The sequence below is a fragment of the Triturus cristatus genome, chromosome 2_2 (genome assembly GCF_964204655.1).
Source record: "Triturus cristatus chromosome 2_2, aTriCri1.1, whole genome shotgun sequence".
In the NCBI taxonomy this organism is placed as follows: Eukaryota; Metazoa; Chordata; class Amphibia; order Caudata; family Salamandridae; genus Triturus; species Triturus cristatus.
The window spans coordinates 1,171,607,729-1,171,622,921 of record NC_140582.1 but is presented as its reverse complement, the minus strand read 5'-3'; the positions used below and the strand labels follow the sequence as shown (position 1 = coordinate 1,171,622,921).

Here is a 15,193-nt window from a genome sequence, read left to right as displayed (position 1 = left end):
GGGTTTTTCCCAATCAATAATGCTAAGACATCATCCTTAGCACATATGAATAATTTATGAGGACACTATCAAGGGATATACTTCACCTCTCCTATCTACGCACAAGGTTTAATCCCATACGTCATCCTCATACTAAATAATGGCTAACACACGCACAAGGACTATAAATACAGCACCTCTTGCTAGCAGTAGTTGGAGGGAACCGAGACTTCAAGGCCGACACACTGACCAGAGACGCTGAGGCTCCTGCATGCATCACTCCAGCTGACAGTGGTCTGACTATCCCTTGCGGGATGTCCAACTCGAGTCCAGGACGAGGTCCCACACTCTCATATTCAGGTAATGGGGTTCGACTAAATCCTACGGGATTCTTGGCTCCTAGGCTTATTAGCACTTTCGCACCTACTCACATGCTAGGTACACTTAGGTACATCTAGACACGCATCGTAGGAGTATGCGCTTTATTTTATAAATTCATTTTATATTCATGTATATGTTCATGACTATTGCAAAATGGTAGAACTGTACTATTCCTTTTTATTCACTGTACTGCTGATCCTATATCTCTGATACTGTGTAACAGTTGTAGCAGCACATATATTTTACAGTAGAAGAACAACTGTACAATAAATTCTTATTGTAAACACGCTCAACTGTTTCTTCCGTGTATTTCTCTGAGACCAAATGAGCAAGCATGAGTGACTGGTTGAAAAGTAGTATATTGTTTCCACAAGTCTGAGGAATCAGGGTTGTTATGTTCTGAGGTTGCCAAAAACTAATCTCTCTGATAAAAGGAGATTCTAGTGGCACTGTGAGCTAGCTAATGCAAAACACGGCTAACATACGCGGTGGGGGTGCACAGAATCAGTCTACCACCAGACCCACGGTGTATGTTATCCAAAAGCGCAGGTTTTGCAGGGGTACTATAGGAACTCCACTACAGTAGGACAATGTGCTCTACTCTATCTCCCCTTCTGTGGCAGTATCCAGGAAGGTGGGTACTGAACAATGAAGAAAACACGGTACGTGTCTCCATCATCGAAGAACAACTGCACCATACTCACTGTCCTCAAATTTGATTCAAATTCGAATATGAATCCTTCACAGAAAGTTGGTGAACATTTCTAAAAATAAAATCTTTGCGAAGTCGGCAGAATAACATGGTCCTGAAAACCATTAATAATGAGCTTTTTTATAGCTAAATGTTGCATCTATAGCTGATAAATTGGTAAGCACTCTTCCTCCTTTTAACAGCTTACGTTAAATCCCCTTAAGTGCTTTCCGTGATATGATGTTTACTCAAAAGCCACTGATGCTTGTCCTGTCTCTTGCACTAGTAACTAGTGGTCCTATAGAGGATATACCCAGCACCTATGTATTGGAAAACTTGCTTTAGGCCAAAATATGTAATATTCTGCCTTATGTAGATTTGGACAGCTAATAATAAGTCAACTGATAGTAGCTGAGAGTCCAGATTGCACTTAGAAACACCAATTACACTAATTTAGCTAAATTGCACCCCATTGACGGGCAGGGTTAATACTTCCCAGCATCAGACCAGAGTGTGGTCTCTCAGTTCTTCATGCATGCAAGTCATCGTTAGATGCTCGCATGATCACATCGAGAAACCTCAGAATCCAAAATTAAGACAGGGCGAGCGAAATAACCCTAAGTGCACCTTGAGTGGATCACATCTTGCAGGATCAATATGCATTAGTATAATGAACAAATCAGTAAACATTATATGAGTGTCTGCATTCAGCGTCAAAGGAAACCAAGTGTATGGGAAATCCTTACCACGTCCGAATACGCCTCGGTCATATGAATCCACTGTCCACCTGGCAGACGTGCTTGATTCTCAAACACTTCCTCGACGAAGCTCATGTGACCAGCGTCGGTGTCGTACAGCAACCTGTCAAGAAATGATTATAAGGAGAGGAGTGATAACATAGGTTTAGGGTCAGCGCATGTCATGAGCTTCAGTTCAACTGGTGCTACTGGACCAGGGGTGGTAACATGTATTATTGTTATTATTTTATGCCTAAAAATGTGATGTGAAGGTGGGAAAGTTGATTTATCAATCCATGATCTGCTGTGTTACTCACAACCATTTGATAATTAACAGATCTGTACGCATGGTTGGCTCCACTGTTCACATGCAGGGTTACCACACACAGACAGACTGAGGGTGCTTGTCAGTTTTTCATGTTGTGAAACATGTTGAATCTCACATCACGCAAAGAACGCCACGCCCGTGCTCCCTGCATGTTGAAAAATCTGACCAAAACGATAGATAAAAGAGAATCTGCAACAATGTCACACATTTAAAGATCCTGTTAAAGTGATTTGAAGTACATAAGAAGTGGCATAAAATGCTAAACAAAAAGTGGAAAACATTACAGGTAATGTAATGATTAACACTGAGCTATAAATGTCCGCCATTGTGGATATCTTGTTATCCTTACTCCTGATTCTCCCGCGGATATGGGCTCTTGAAAATTAAAAGCAGAGGAAATCCTGATACTTTTCATGGATGCAGAACCTCTCAGTAACTTATCAGTAAGTCTGGCTCCAGCATCTGATGGTCGCCCCAAAACACGACCTTAATCCACTGCCGTTCGGTAGGTTCTACATCCACGCGGATCCCCTGATGGCTTTGAGCAGGATCCCTTTATCAAGGTCCTTCACATATATGAACTGTGATTACTGATTGAGGAGCAAGAACATAATTTCAAGAAGAAACCGCTCTGCTCGAACTGCACCGGGCTCCTGTGAGTACAGCCTGTGCTGCAGGTGGGCTGAGACTGCACAACTTTCATAGGTGTGAAAAAAAATGACATAAAAGAAGACCAGTGTGCCTTCCTGCACATGCATGCACAGCGGCAAACATGCACTCATTATTGTACAAACATAATACACAATAGGGTATACCAATATAGTATTTTTGCGGAGTGACTATAACACAAATGCAGCCAAAATCGTTGGTTCCTCACCCTTGCACATAGCTAACAAGGCTCAGTAAATTAAACATATAAAAAACATAAAACATATAAGCAATGACATAATACATGTAAATATAGTAAATAATCACATTACTGGGCACTGGGCAGTCTGCTATAGAAGGCTCGCATGGTCAGTTCTATAAATCCAGCGACTTGCACAAACACGCCATTGGCATGCCGTAAGACCCTGATGGCCAAGCTAGATTAGCCCATTTGGTTCCCAGGAAGACACCCCACAGCCAATACAGTGATGAAAGTGATCAAGAGAGAGCAATATTCTGTTTCTCCGAGGTTCGTAGGCATGGCAGCTATCTAGTTTGACTTTGTCATGTATCACTCTGTGGATCATACGACAGTATAGCGTGAGATTGCCTCTGCACACACATGACTATCGTCCTTTCTCTTTACATTTGCTAAACAAGAGAACATGCCAATAAGGAGAGAAGACCTGCTCAGCAGGTGAGCTCTTGGCCTGTCAAAGGTTAAGTCCATGGTTTGAAATGAAGACAGGTATAACAAACAACAAAAGAAGATTGTTGGGTTAAATGAGAGGGAAAAACACTCAAAGATTGGACTGGCCAAAAACACTGTATCCACTCACGTCTTCTCAGGGCTGATGACCCAGTCCCCGGCCCAGCTCCATCCGGTGGATGGGCGGAAGCTGTCCTTTGGAAGTTTGATCTTTCCAGTAACATCCGAATATTTGGGGTACGTCAAGCCTGTTGTCCCCCAATTTCCGACAAGCGCCAGCTTCGTCTGGTTCTCATACTAAACAAAAGAAACATATGCACACTTAAAAAACAGGAAGAGACCACAAGTTTTGACAGCATTGAATGATATCAGGCAATTTTGCTTATACGGTGTTATAAAGTTGTAATATATTTGAATTTTGCACAAGGGGTGATTGTAAGAAGTTGGGTTACTGGTTGAGGGGGGTCAAACCCTACTCAAGCAGCAACCACAATCCTTGTCATGGAGAGGCAAAGAAAACCCCAAATTAGCCTGTTCTCAAACCTCTGGTAGCTTGACTCAGGGCAGTCAGTCTTAAGTTAGAAGCAAAGTGCAAAGTATTTATTAAGCACTTCAAACAGTAATGAAGTGAAACCACAAAACAAGAAAAATCCCACACCAATTTATAATATTAGAGCAAAATGTAATAACGAAATCAAGACTAAAACCACATATATCCATTTGGTAGAACCTAAGATATGCAATTTTAAACATTGTAGTGACAATGCGCAGAAAGCACAATGTGCCAACTGTGGTTAGCTGGTGGCGTTGGACCGGGACAAAATCACAAGTTAAGGCTTACCACGATGGAGCGCGGGCCAGCTACAGAGACCCGCTTAGGTACACTGAACACAGTACCTTAAATCCTGGTGCACAGTCTGCTTGGCATTGCTTTGTGAGACTTTGTGTCATCCAGTGTCAGTTCTGATGAAGCTGTGAGGTGAGACTTTGCAAGGCTTTACATTGATTTGCATCAGTTCCGCTGAGCTAGTAACTGTGCGGCAAGGCTCTGCGGGTCTTTGCGTTGCTTTGCATCAGTTCCGCTGAGCTAGTAACTGTGCTGCAAGGCTCTGTGGGTCCTTGCGTCCCTCTGCAACAATTCTGATGAGGCTGGAAGCTGTGCGGTAAGGCTTTGCAAGGATTTTTATCACTGTGCGTCAGTTCCAATGGGGACCACTGCTGGGCTTAGCAGAACACATTCAGGCCCACTTACAAAGGTCCATGACTGGGGTGGCACCACTTAGAAGGGCATGACTTACAAATGGCAGAGTCCAGATTCTGGGTGTAAGGTTGTTGGAAGCCTGTTGTGTCCCTGAGGCTTGTTATCAGGAGGCCAGCGATCTAGCCCGTGGAGTCACTCTGGGGTCCTGGGTTCAGTCCTTCTCACCCAGGCAAGAGGGCAGCAGGTCAGCAGGGCAGCAGTCCTTCAGAGCAGCAGTCCAGAACAGTGGCAGGGGAAACAGCCTTTACCATGCATTACCATGCATTCAATGCATCCATTACTACCCAAGTGCTTTACCACGCATTGTTACCACACATTTTTTTACCACACATATGCCTTTAAAACGCATGCTTTTACAACGAAATGGTGAGTGCACTTCAGAGGCCTGTGTTTGAAGTCTCCCCCACTTCAAAGGTCCAACTGGGTATAAGTGCTGGACCTCTAACACCACCACTTCAGTACACTTCCGAACCAGTGAAGGTGCCACTCTGCTGGGCTTCTGTTTTGCTGAACTCCTGTCTTGCTGTGCTAACCTGGGGCCTGCTGCCCTCTTGCTTGGGTGAGGGGACGGGACATGCTTCACTTGAGCCCAGAAGGACTCCAAGGGTTAGCTGGCTGGCTTCCGACTCCGAAGTCTCAGGGACATAAAAGATTTCCAATAAACCTGTTTCTACAAATGGACTCTGCCATCTATGAGTCTGTACTGTCAAGGGGTGCCTCCCCAGTCCTGGACACTTGGAAGTGGGCCTAAGGTGCTTCTCCAGCAGAACAGACGCATCCTCTGCTGAACGACGCATCCACGACCAGAACCAATGCATTTCCTCAGCTGAGCAGCGCATCTCCAAGCAGACCCGATGCAACACCGCGGTCGTGTTAATTGGACTTGCCACAAAAGATTTGCATTGCCGCTGCATCCCGCATGTTGGGATTGAGGCATCGCTTTTAGAACAATCACTGTGCAACAACTTTCCCAGCGCAAGCTCCCTGCATCCCTCGTTGACGGCAGCCTTGATGACGACTTCAAACCTCTGCATCGCAGCTTCCCTGCTTATCGGAACTGATGCATCGTCTCCACTCCACTGTGCTTCGCATCCTCGACACCAGCGTTTACATTGCAAGCCCCGTCAACAGGATCCTCGATGTGGATGCATCAGGACCTCACACTGCATCCTTGTCACATCTCGGAACCAATGTATTGCCTCTGTTGCACAATGTATCTTCGACGCGGATGTACACAAACACTTCCCAACTAGGATTTAAGGTACTTTGGTTCAGCGGGCCTAACTGGGTCTCTGTAGCCGGCCTGCGCTCCATCATGGTTGGCTTGAACTTTTGACTTTGTCTCGGTTCGGCGCAACCAGATATCCCCAGTTAGCGCTTCATGTTTCTAAGCGCTATTTTACAGTTTATTCTTTAAAAACTAATGACTGAGGCACCTTTGGGGGGCGTGGCCAAGATGGGGGCTTGAGCAGACGTGCTCTTCTGTCTCTCCTGCCGAGGGCCCAGCACAGAACCGGCATTCTGCCGTCATTAGCCGAAGGGGGCTCGCGGCACTGACCTCGAGAGTGCCGGTCCCTGAAGCGGACACCAGGAGAGCCGCGGTCCGACCCGGGTCCAGTCCTCCGTGCCCGATTTTCAGTGGCAGGCCGTGGACCGGTGGGGCAGCGGCCTAACGGCGAAGAGGCGCGACCCCAGAGCGGCAGCGGCCAACAGCGGAGCCCATAGGGAGAAGGCCGCGGGGGCGTGCGGTATCGCCGGCCATCCTTATCCCGGGGGTGCGGGGGCTCGCATCCGCCTCATGCAACGGGGACCGAGAACGAGCTTCCTCCGGGGCTGCGGCTGTGGAGGTGCGGCGCCCACCTGCCATCTTGGGACTGCTCAGCAGTGAGCCGGAAACTCCTGGGATGGTCGAGGGCCCTGTGATCCTGTCGGGGCCCTCTCGCCCCAGCATTAACAGGAAAGTGGCTGCCCCCGGGGAGCGTCCCGTAGAGTGTGCTAGCTGTGCGGAGGAGTGTGGAGTTGGGTGGCGATCGGCCACGGAGGCGGTAGGACCAGTGCGGTGGGCTTGGACTAGGCAGTGTTCGCATATAGACTGGTAGTGCGCCCAGACACAGCCCTCAAGGGCGGAGAGACTTTGCCTGCACCCGGCGCTCACAGTACCTCTTTACTCACGGCGAACCCTGCAGAACTCACTCATAGCATTCACATCGGCGGCGAGGTGTGGACCCGCCATCTTGTAACGCGGCCTACCGACTGCTGGCAGTCTAGAGGCCTGATCCACGGTGCTCATGTAGTTTTGAAGCCCTCACGCAGCAAGCGGCGACTACAACACCCATAGCGAGGTGAAGAAGAAGGGGGTCGACAGCTATCCAGGGTTTTGCTGGGAGACCTCAATGCCCATAGATCCCAGGACCAGGCTTGGGAAGCCAACATACCCGCCGGCCCCTAACCCCCAGCCTGGGGCCTAACGTGGCGGGGCACTGTATTACTGAGCCTCTGAGTGAGCCACACTGTCGGGCGGCCGTGCCCCTTGGGATCCCCCAGGTAGGGTGGTACTGAAGTGAATGGAGGAGCCTGGGGCCTCACACGCATCGCGGGGACTCGATCTCGCCAATGACGCTGTAAGACACGCTGCTTGGGACCGGGAGACCGGGGAGACTTCATAGCACCCATCGGCCGGTGTCTATTGCTGATCCTTGATCAGGGAGCCTCCAGACCACGGTACACCTCTGCCGCATTCCACCCCAGACGAGAACGCACGGGGACCACCGGCATCTGGGCCGAGCTCCGCTGGGACACAGCATGGCCTCAACTCGAGGGCGCCGATAGAAATCTCTCAAAGAACTATTCGCGAGGGCCCCGGGCGACCACCAAATGGGTGACATGGCAGCGGGCCCTGAGCAACCCCCGATCCCGGGGGGTGAAAACAGTGAACCGATCACGAAAGCCTTTCTTGAATCTCTGTTCGTAGCGCTCCGGGAGAATCTGCAGACTCTCAAACGGGACCACACTGCGGAAATCAAGGATGTTCGCAGGGAGATGGACGGCATCAGGGAGAGGGTCGCCGAATTGGAGGAGAAGGGTGACGGGAGAGACGCGGAGATTGCGGCCCTCCAACAAGAGGTTGTCAGAATTAATGACCAACAAGTAGATCTACAGTCACACTTCGAGGACCTGGAAAATCACTCTCGTCACCATAATATCAGGATCCGGGGGGTGAAGACTGTGGGAGCCGGCCTCGTGGCGTGGTCCTGTTTCCCCGCGCTAAGCCGCACTAGGTCCCATGCGCATCGGGACTCCTCCATCTTGGATTGCACGTCACTCCACGTGACCATCTGTATGACCCTGCTCTACCCGGCCTCGGTCCCAGCGAGGCCCGACATCGAGACGCCAACCCCTGGCCCGGGGGATACCACGTGAGCCCTTCCCACTCCCGGCGGAGGGCAATATCGATGGGACCCCCAACCGTCTCTCCACACCTGGGTGTGACCGCCCCACAGCTCTCTGGGGCCTGGCGCCTCTCCTGCTGGGCGTCTGGCCGCCCCCTACCCGGCCTCTCCGCCCCCTCCGGGCGCAAGGGTCCGGACATCAAAGGGCTCCCGTCCTATATCTGGGGCGACCCGACAACAGGGCGGTAGTTGTATCCTGGAGTCAAGAGCCCTGCTGATCGGATCGCGGCTGACCCTACGGAAGAAGACTCACCTTGAACCACCACTTGAGCCCTGCTGACGACGTCGCGGCTCCACCGTGCTTACAGACCTTCACGAACCTTTGGGGCCCTGCTGACGCTGTCGCGGCCCGACCTTGTTGAACCTTACCACCTGAGCCCAGCTGACCTCGTCGCGGCTCGACCGAAGCGGACCTACCACCAGAGCCCTGCTGACCGTGTCGCGGCTCGACCTAAGCGGAACTACCATCCGAGCCCTGCAGACGCCGTCGCGGCTCTCCACGTCCGAGCCGCTCTGAGACCAGCATCCAAGGTCTGGCACAGAGCCCTCCCGTACCTGGTTGGTACTAAGACTGTCCCGCTACCCTTTCCTCTTAACGAACATTGAGACTCTGATAGGATCCCTCGATCCCTCTGTAAATATTGCCCGTATTACTGCCGATAAAGAATCTAATCTTGCAACTGCTATTGAGTCCTGTGTGGTGGTGTTACTGGGCCTAGTACGATCCTAGGAGAAAGACCTCCCCGAGGGGGGTTCTCAGCGGCGCTCGGCTATACCTTTGCGGTAGGAAGGTGCCCGGAATAGTCTCCCTGACTACCCGGTGGCCCTCCCTCCAACATTTGGTGGCAGCGGTGGGATCCGAGCCAGACGCAATCGTACAAGCAAGTAACACAACCACTGCGGGACCAGACGGGAAAAGAAAACCATGGATGGCCAAGAAGCAACCGTGGCCGCAACCTTCCAGGTGGAGAAACTGGAGGAATACACCCACAAAGAACTCAAACAGTTCTGCAAGGACAAAGGGATCCCAACCACAGGATTGGGCACCAAGGAAGATATGCAGAGAGCCCTGAAAGCCTGGGCAGAACTCGAGACCCCTCCACCCCGAGCCGAAGGGACCTCGGCCCGGGACGGAAACCTGCAGACCACGACCCCGACAAACGGGGAGCGAACCGTCCCGGATACCAGCCTTTCCCACGAAGAGATACGAGAACGGGAAAGGGCACGGACACACGAAATGGACCTTGCCCGACGCCGGCTGGACGGTGAGCTCCTACTGGCGGAGAAAAAGATAGCCCTGGAGCAACTACGGCTGCAAGAAGAAATCGAGGAGAAGAAAAGGCATCGGGAGCTAGAGGAGAGACGGCTAACCCTCGAGCACGAGAGGAGCCTTAAAGAACTTGAACTAAACGCTAAAACTGGGGAGACCAGCAACCCCGGAGCCCGGGACGCTCTGCCCCTGACCGAGCCAAAGGTTCACATCCCCAAGGATGTCATCAAGGAGTACTATAAAAATGACAACATCCAGCAATGGTTCCGAGCGTACGAGGTAGCCATGACCTCCCATCGGGTACCCCGGAAGGATTGGGGCGCCGGCCTATGGGGGAGGTTCCTCAGCGAGGGGCGGGATACCCTGCTGCAACTCCCCGACGCCGTGATGACCTCGTACGACCACATGAAGGAAGCCCTACTCACACGCTACGGACTATCGGCCGAGATGTAACGGCAACTTTTCCGTGACTGCAAGAAGATCCCCGGTACCACATGGGTCGAATACGTGGACTTCTTCAGCCGAGCGTTGGAAGGATGGATAAAAGGGAGCAAGGTCACCTCATATAATGAACTGTTCGACCTCATTGTCTGGGAGCACCTCGCCAACAACTGCTTTGTGGAACTAAGGCAACACCTCCTGGACAGTAAACTGACCGAGCCCCGGAAGCTCGCCGCCGAAGCGGACCGATGGGTCAACACCTGGGTCCCCTGGAACCCTGTGGGGGACTACACCCGGAGTACCACGGGACCTCCCCGCCAGCGAGGCGGAGGAGGGGGGTCCCACCGCAGTCGGGAATTCCCAGCCGGGCCGCCCAGAAGTCTGCCACGAGGGCAAGCAACCAACCCCGCTTCCCCGACCCAGGGCCGAAGAGGGACCCCTATCGCCCGGTCTGGACCACGACCGACAGTGACCTGCTTCGGATGTCAGCAGACCGGCCATTATGTAAGCGACCCGGCTTGCCCCGTGAACCGACGGAACGGGACCACGGGGCCACCTCCCCGACACATAGCCGCCGCAGCCCTGGGGGAGAGAGAGGACGAGGAGGAAAACCACGACGACGGATCCCCCGAGTGGGAACCAGCCGCCATGTCGCTTGTATGCCTAGGCTCCCGAGAAATGGTGCCCCGAGCCACCATCCCAAGCAACACCCAGAAGTACCAACAGTGGGTCACCATCAACGGGCGACGGGCCGAGGCCCTCCGGGACACTGGGGCCAGTGTGACCGCTGTCCGCTGCCATCTGGTGACCCCCGAACATATCCTGCCACATGTCCTCTGCCCTGTCCGGACCGCAGACAACACCGAGAGCATGTGCCGGATGGCCCGAATCCCCTTCGAGTGGGGAGGAGTGTCCGGCACCCTAACAGTAACTGTCCGCGACGACGCCCCGGTGGACTGCCTCCTGGGGAACGACCTAGAGAGCTCCCCCTGGGCCCAGGTGGAGCGCCGAGAGCATCTGGGGATGCTAGGACTACCTGAGTGGGCCTGCGCCACCACTCGGTCCATGACCACCCAGCCAGCCGCGGCCCCGGCCCCCGACAAGCCGGCGGGCCCCGAACAATCCACCTCCTCCGGCCCGGAGGAACCTGACGAGGAGGCCGGGCCGTCCGAACTTTCTTCCAACGAGGCCGCTCCCCTCAGCGAGATCCCCGAGCTGGCCCAGTGGCGCCACGACGGGGGCCCCACCCGCGAACAATTCCAGCAAGAGCAGAAGGGCTGCCCGTCCCTCGAGGGGGCCCGACAGCAGGCGGCCGCGCAGGCTGCGGGGGACCCCACGGGAACCCACTGGGTCTATTGGGACGATGACTTATTGTATAGCGAGCAGAAAGTCGCCGAACTAGGGGCCGGCCGGGTGCTGGTGGCCCCCCTCCGATTTCGAGAGCTCCTCTTGAACCTGGCACATGACGTGCCCCTCGCCAGACATCTAGGGCGGGACAAGACTTACAGCCGCCTCGTGACCCATTTCTATTGGCCCTGAATGAGACGAGACGTGGACCAGCACTGCCGGTCCTGCCCGACCTGCCAAGCTAGCGGGAAGACTGGGGGACGAGTGAAAGCCCCCCTACAACCATTTCCAGCCGTCCACACCCCGTTCGAACGAGTGGGGATCGACATCGTGGGGCCCCTCAACCCCCGAACCGCCCTGGGCCACCGCTTCATCCTGGTACTGGTCGACCACGCCACCCGATACCCAGAAGCTGTCCCCCTCCGAACTGTGACAGCTCCAGTGGTGGGCCGGGCCCTGATGGGCATCTTCTCCAGGGTGGGGTTCCCCCGAGAAGTAGTGAGCGACAGGGGGACGAACTTTATCTCGAAGTACATGAGATCCCTCTGGCAACAATGTGGGGTCACCTATAAATTCACTACCCCTTACCACCCCCAGGGGAACGGACTGGTCGAGCGGTTCAACCGAACCCTGAAGGGGATGATCAAGGGCCTGGAAGAGCCCCTCAGGAGGAGATGGGCTGTCCTGTTGCCCTGCCTTCTGTTCGCCTACCGGGAGGTACCACAGACGTCCCTGGGCTTCAGCCCCTTCGAACTGTTGTATGGGCACCCCGTCCGAGGGCCCCTCAGCCTGGTCAAGGAGGGTTGGGAGGCGAACGTCCAAAGTGCCCCGCCCGACGTCTACCGGTACCTCCTGACCCTGCGGAACCAGACTCGGAAGTTCCGGGCCCTGGCAGAAGCCAACCTTGAAGCCAGCCAAGAAGACATGAAACGCTGGTATGACGAGAATGTCTCCGCCGTCGAGTTTGAGCCGGGTCAGCAGGTCTGGGTCATGTCACCCGTGGACCCCTGCGCCCTGCAGGACAAGTGGACCGGGCCCTTCAAGGTAGTTGAGAGGAAGAGCCCCGTCACGTACCTGGTCGACATGGAGTCTCCGAGGAACCCCCTCCGGGTCCTGCACGCCAACCGGCTCAAGCCCCACTTTGCCCGAACTGAACTAAGCTTACTGCTGGCTACTGACGGTGGGGGTGAAAGTGACTCCGAGCCCCTACCAGACCTCCTGGGGCCTCGAGCCAAGACGGCTCCTTGGAGGGCGTCCGCCTCTCCGCCACCCTGACACCAGAACAGCGCCATGACTGCCAGAAGCTGCTGCAACCCTTCGCTGCCCTCTTCTCTCTCACGCCCTGGGTGACCCCCTGGTGCGTCCACGACGTGGACACGGGGGATAACCCCCCTGTACGACACCGCGCTTATAGAGTGCCTGACCGAGTCCGAGCCTGCATAAAGACCGAGGTCACCAAGATGCTCGCCCTCGGAGTCATCGAGCCTTCCGACAGCCCGTGGGCCAGCCCGGTAGTCTTGGTACCAAAGGCCGCCGCCCCCGGCACGGCCCCCGAACTCAGATTTTGTGTCGACTACCGGGGCCTGAACGCAGTTACCAAGACCGATGCCCACCCTTTGCCACGAGCCGATGAGCTGATTGATCGCTTAGGGGCCGCCCGCTACCTAAGCACCTTTGATCTCACCGCTGGGTACTGGCAGATCAAGCTCACACCCGGCGCACAAGAACGATCAGCTTTCTCTACCCCCGATGGCCACTACCACTTCCGGGTGATGCCCTTCGGCATGAAGAACGCCCCAGCGACCTTTCAGAGGCTGGTAAACAAGGTCCTGGCCGGTCTCGAAGCCTTCAGCGCGGCCTACCTCGATGACATTGCTATCTTCAGCGACCACTGGGCAGCGCACCTAGAACACCTTGGGGAAGTCCTGGCCGCTCTCCAAAGAGCCGGGCTCACCATTAAAGCCAGTAAATGCCAGATCGGTCAAGGCTCTGTGACCTATCTGGGCCACCAGGTGGGGAGTGGCCAGGTGGCCCCCCTCCAGTTAAAAGTCGACGCCATCCAGGCGTGGGAGCCTCCCGCCACCCAAACCGCTGTCCGGGCCTTCTTAGGCCTCACAGGTTACTACCGACGCTTCATAAAGGATTATGGCAGCATTGTGGGCCCCCTTACGGAACTCACTTCGAAGAAGCGGCCCAAGACGGTGCACTGGACGCCCCGCTGCCAGACCGCGTTTGATGCTCTCAAGGCGGCCATGTGCGCTGCCCCTGTGCTACAGGCCCCCGACTATAGCAAGGAATTTGTAGTCCAGACCGATGCATCGAAGTACGGGGTCGGGGCAGTCCTCTCCCAGCTGGACGCCAAGGGCCTCGACCGACCGGTGGCCTTTATCAGCCGCCGACTGCTGCCGCGAGAACAGAGGTGGAGCACCATCGAGCGGGAGGCCTTCGCTGTGGTATGGGCTCTCAAGAAGCTCCGGCCCTACCTTTTCGGTACCCACTTCAGGGTCCAGACTGACCACCGGCCCTTGCGGTGGCTCATGCAAATGCGGGGCGAGAACCCCAAGCTGTTGCGCTGGTCCATCTCACTGCAAGGGATGGACTTCACTGTAGAACACCGGCCCGGCAACGACCACGCCAATGCTGACGGCCTGTCCCGATTCTTCCGCCTCGGCGAGGAGAACCTCCAAGAAGATGGGTGACTCTCCCTGCCTTCAGCTGGGGGGGACGCGTGTGGGAGCCGGCCTCGTGGCGTGGTCCTGTTTCCCCGCGCTAAGCCGCACGAGGTCCCATGCGCCTCCATCTTGGATTGCACGTCATTCCACGTGACCATCTGTATGAGCCTGCTCTACCCGGCCTCGGTCCCAGCGAGGCCCGACATCGAGACGCCAACCCCTGGCCCGGGGGATACCACGTGAGCCCTTCCCACTCCCGGCGGAGGGCAGTATCGATGGGACCCCCAACCGTCTCTCCACACCTGGGTGTGACCGCCCCACAGCTCTCTGGGGCCTGGCGCCTCTCCTGCTGGGTGTCTGGCCGCCCCCTACCCGGCCTCTCCGCCCCCTCCGGGCGCAAGGGTCCGGACATCAAAGGGCTCCCGTCCTATATCTGGGGCGACCCGACAACAGGGCGGTAGTTGTATCCTGGAGTCAAGAGCCCTGCTGATCGGATCGCGGCTGACCCTACGGAAGAAGACTCACCTTGAACCACCACTTGAGCCCTGCTGACGACGTCGCGGCTCCACCGTGCTTAAAGACCTTCACGAACCTTTGGGGCCCTGCTGACGCTGTCGCGGCCCGACCTTGTTGAACCTTACCACCTGAGCCCAGCTGACCTCGTCGCGGCTCGACCGAAGCATACCTACCACCAGAGCCCTGCTGACCGTGTCGCGGCTCGACCGAAGCGGAACTACCATCCGAGCCCTGCAGACGCCGTCGCGGCTCTCCACGTCCGAGCCGCTCTGAGACCAGCATCCAAGGTCTGGCACAGAGCCCTCCCGTACCTGGTTGGTACTAAGACTGTACCCTATCCTCTTAACGAACATTGAGACTCTGATAGGATCCCTCGATCCCTCTGTAAATATTGCCCGTATTACTGCCGATAAAGAATCTAATCTTGCAACTGCTATTGAGTCCTGTGTGGTGGTGTTACTGGGCCTAGTACGATCCTAAGAGAAAGACCTCCCCGAGGGGGCTTCTCAGCGGCGCTCGGCTATACCTTTGCGGTAGGAAGGTGCCCGGAATAGTCTCCCTGACTACCCGGTGGCCCTCCCTCCAACAAAGACAAACGAGGAGGCAGGCAATATCTTGAAATACACCAGGGAACTTTTTAACCACATTCTAGGATGGGCGTTGGACACAGACATCCGCCTGGACAGGGCACATAGGGTGGGCCCACCTCGTCCAGCGACGGCCCTGCCAGCTGATATCTTGGTCTGCGTTCAGGACTTTCGCCG

General features: G+C 55.0%; 1 protein-coding gene across 11 annotated transcripts in view; it reads right to left on the bottom strand.

Annotated features, from left to right (window-relative positions):
• Window positions 1-15,193, bottom strand: part of DYSF (dysferlin) — a 1,012,908-nt gene that overhangs the window by 448,324 nt on the left and 549,391 nt on the right. For all 11 annotated transcript variants that reach the window (XM_085642744.1, XM_085642751.1, XM_085642747.1 and 8 more), the window contains 2 exons: window positions 3,604-3,770; window positions 1,798-1,912 (listed from right to left, as the gene is read on the bottom strand). In XM_085642744.1, coding sequence (XP_085498870.1) covers window positions 1,798-1,912; window positions 3,604-3,770 — 282 coding nt within the window. The remainder of the gene's footprint in view (window positions 1-1,797; window positions 1,913-3,603; window positions 3,771-15,193) is intronic.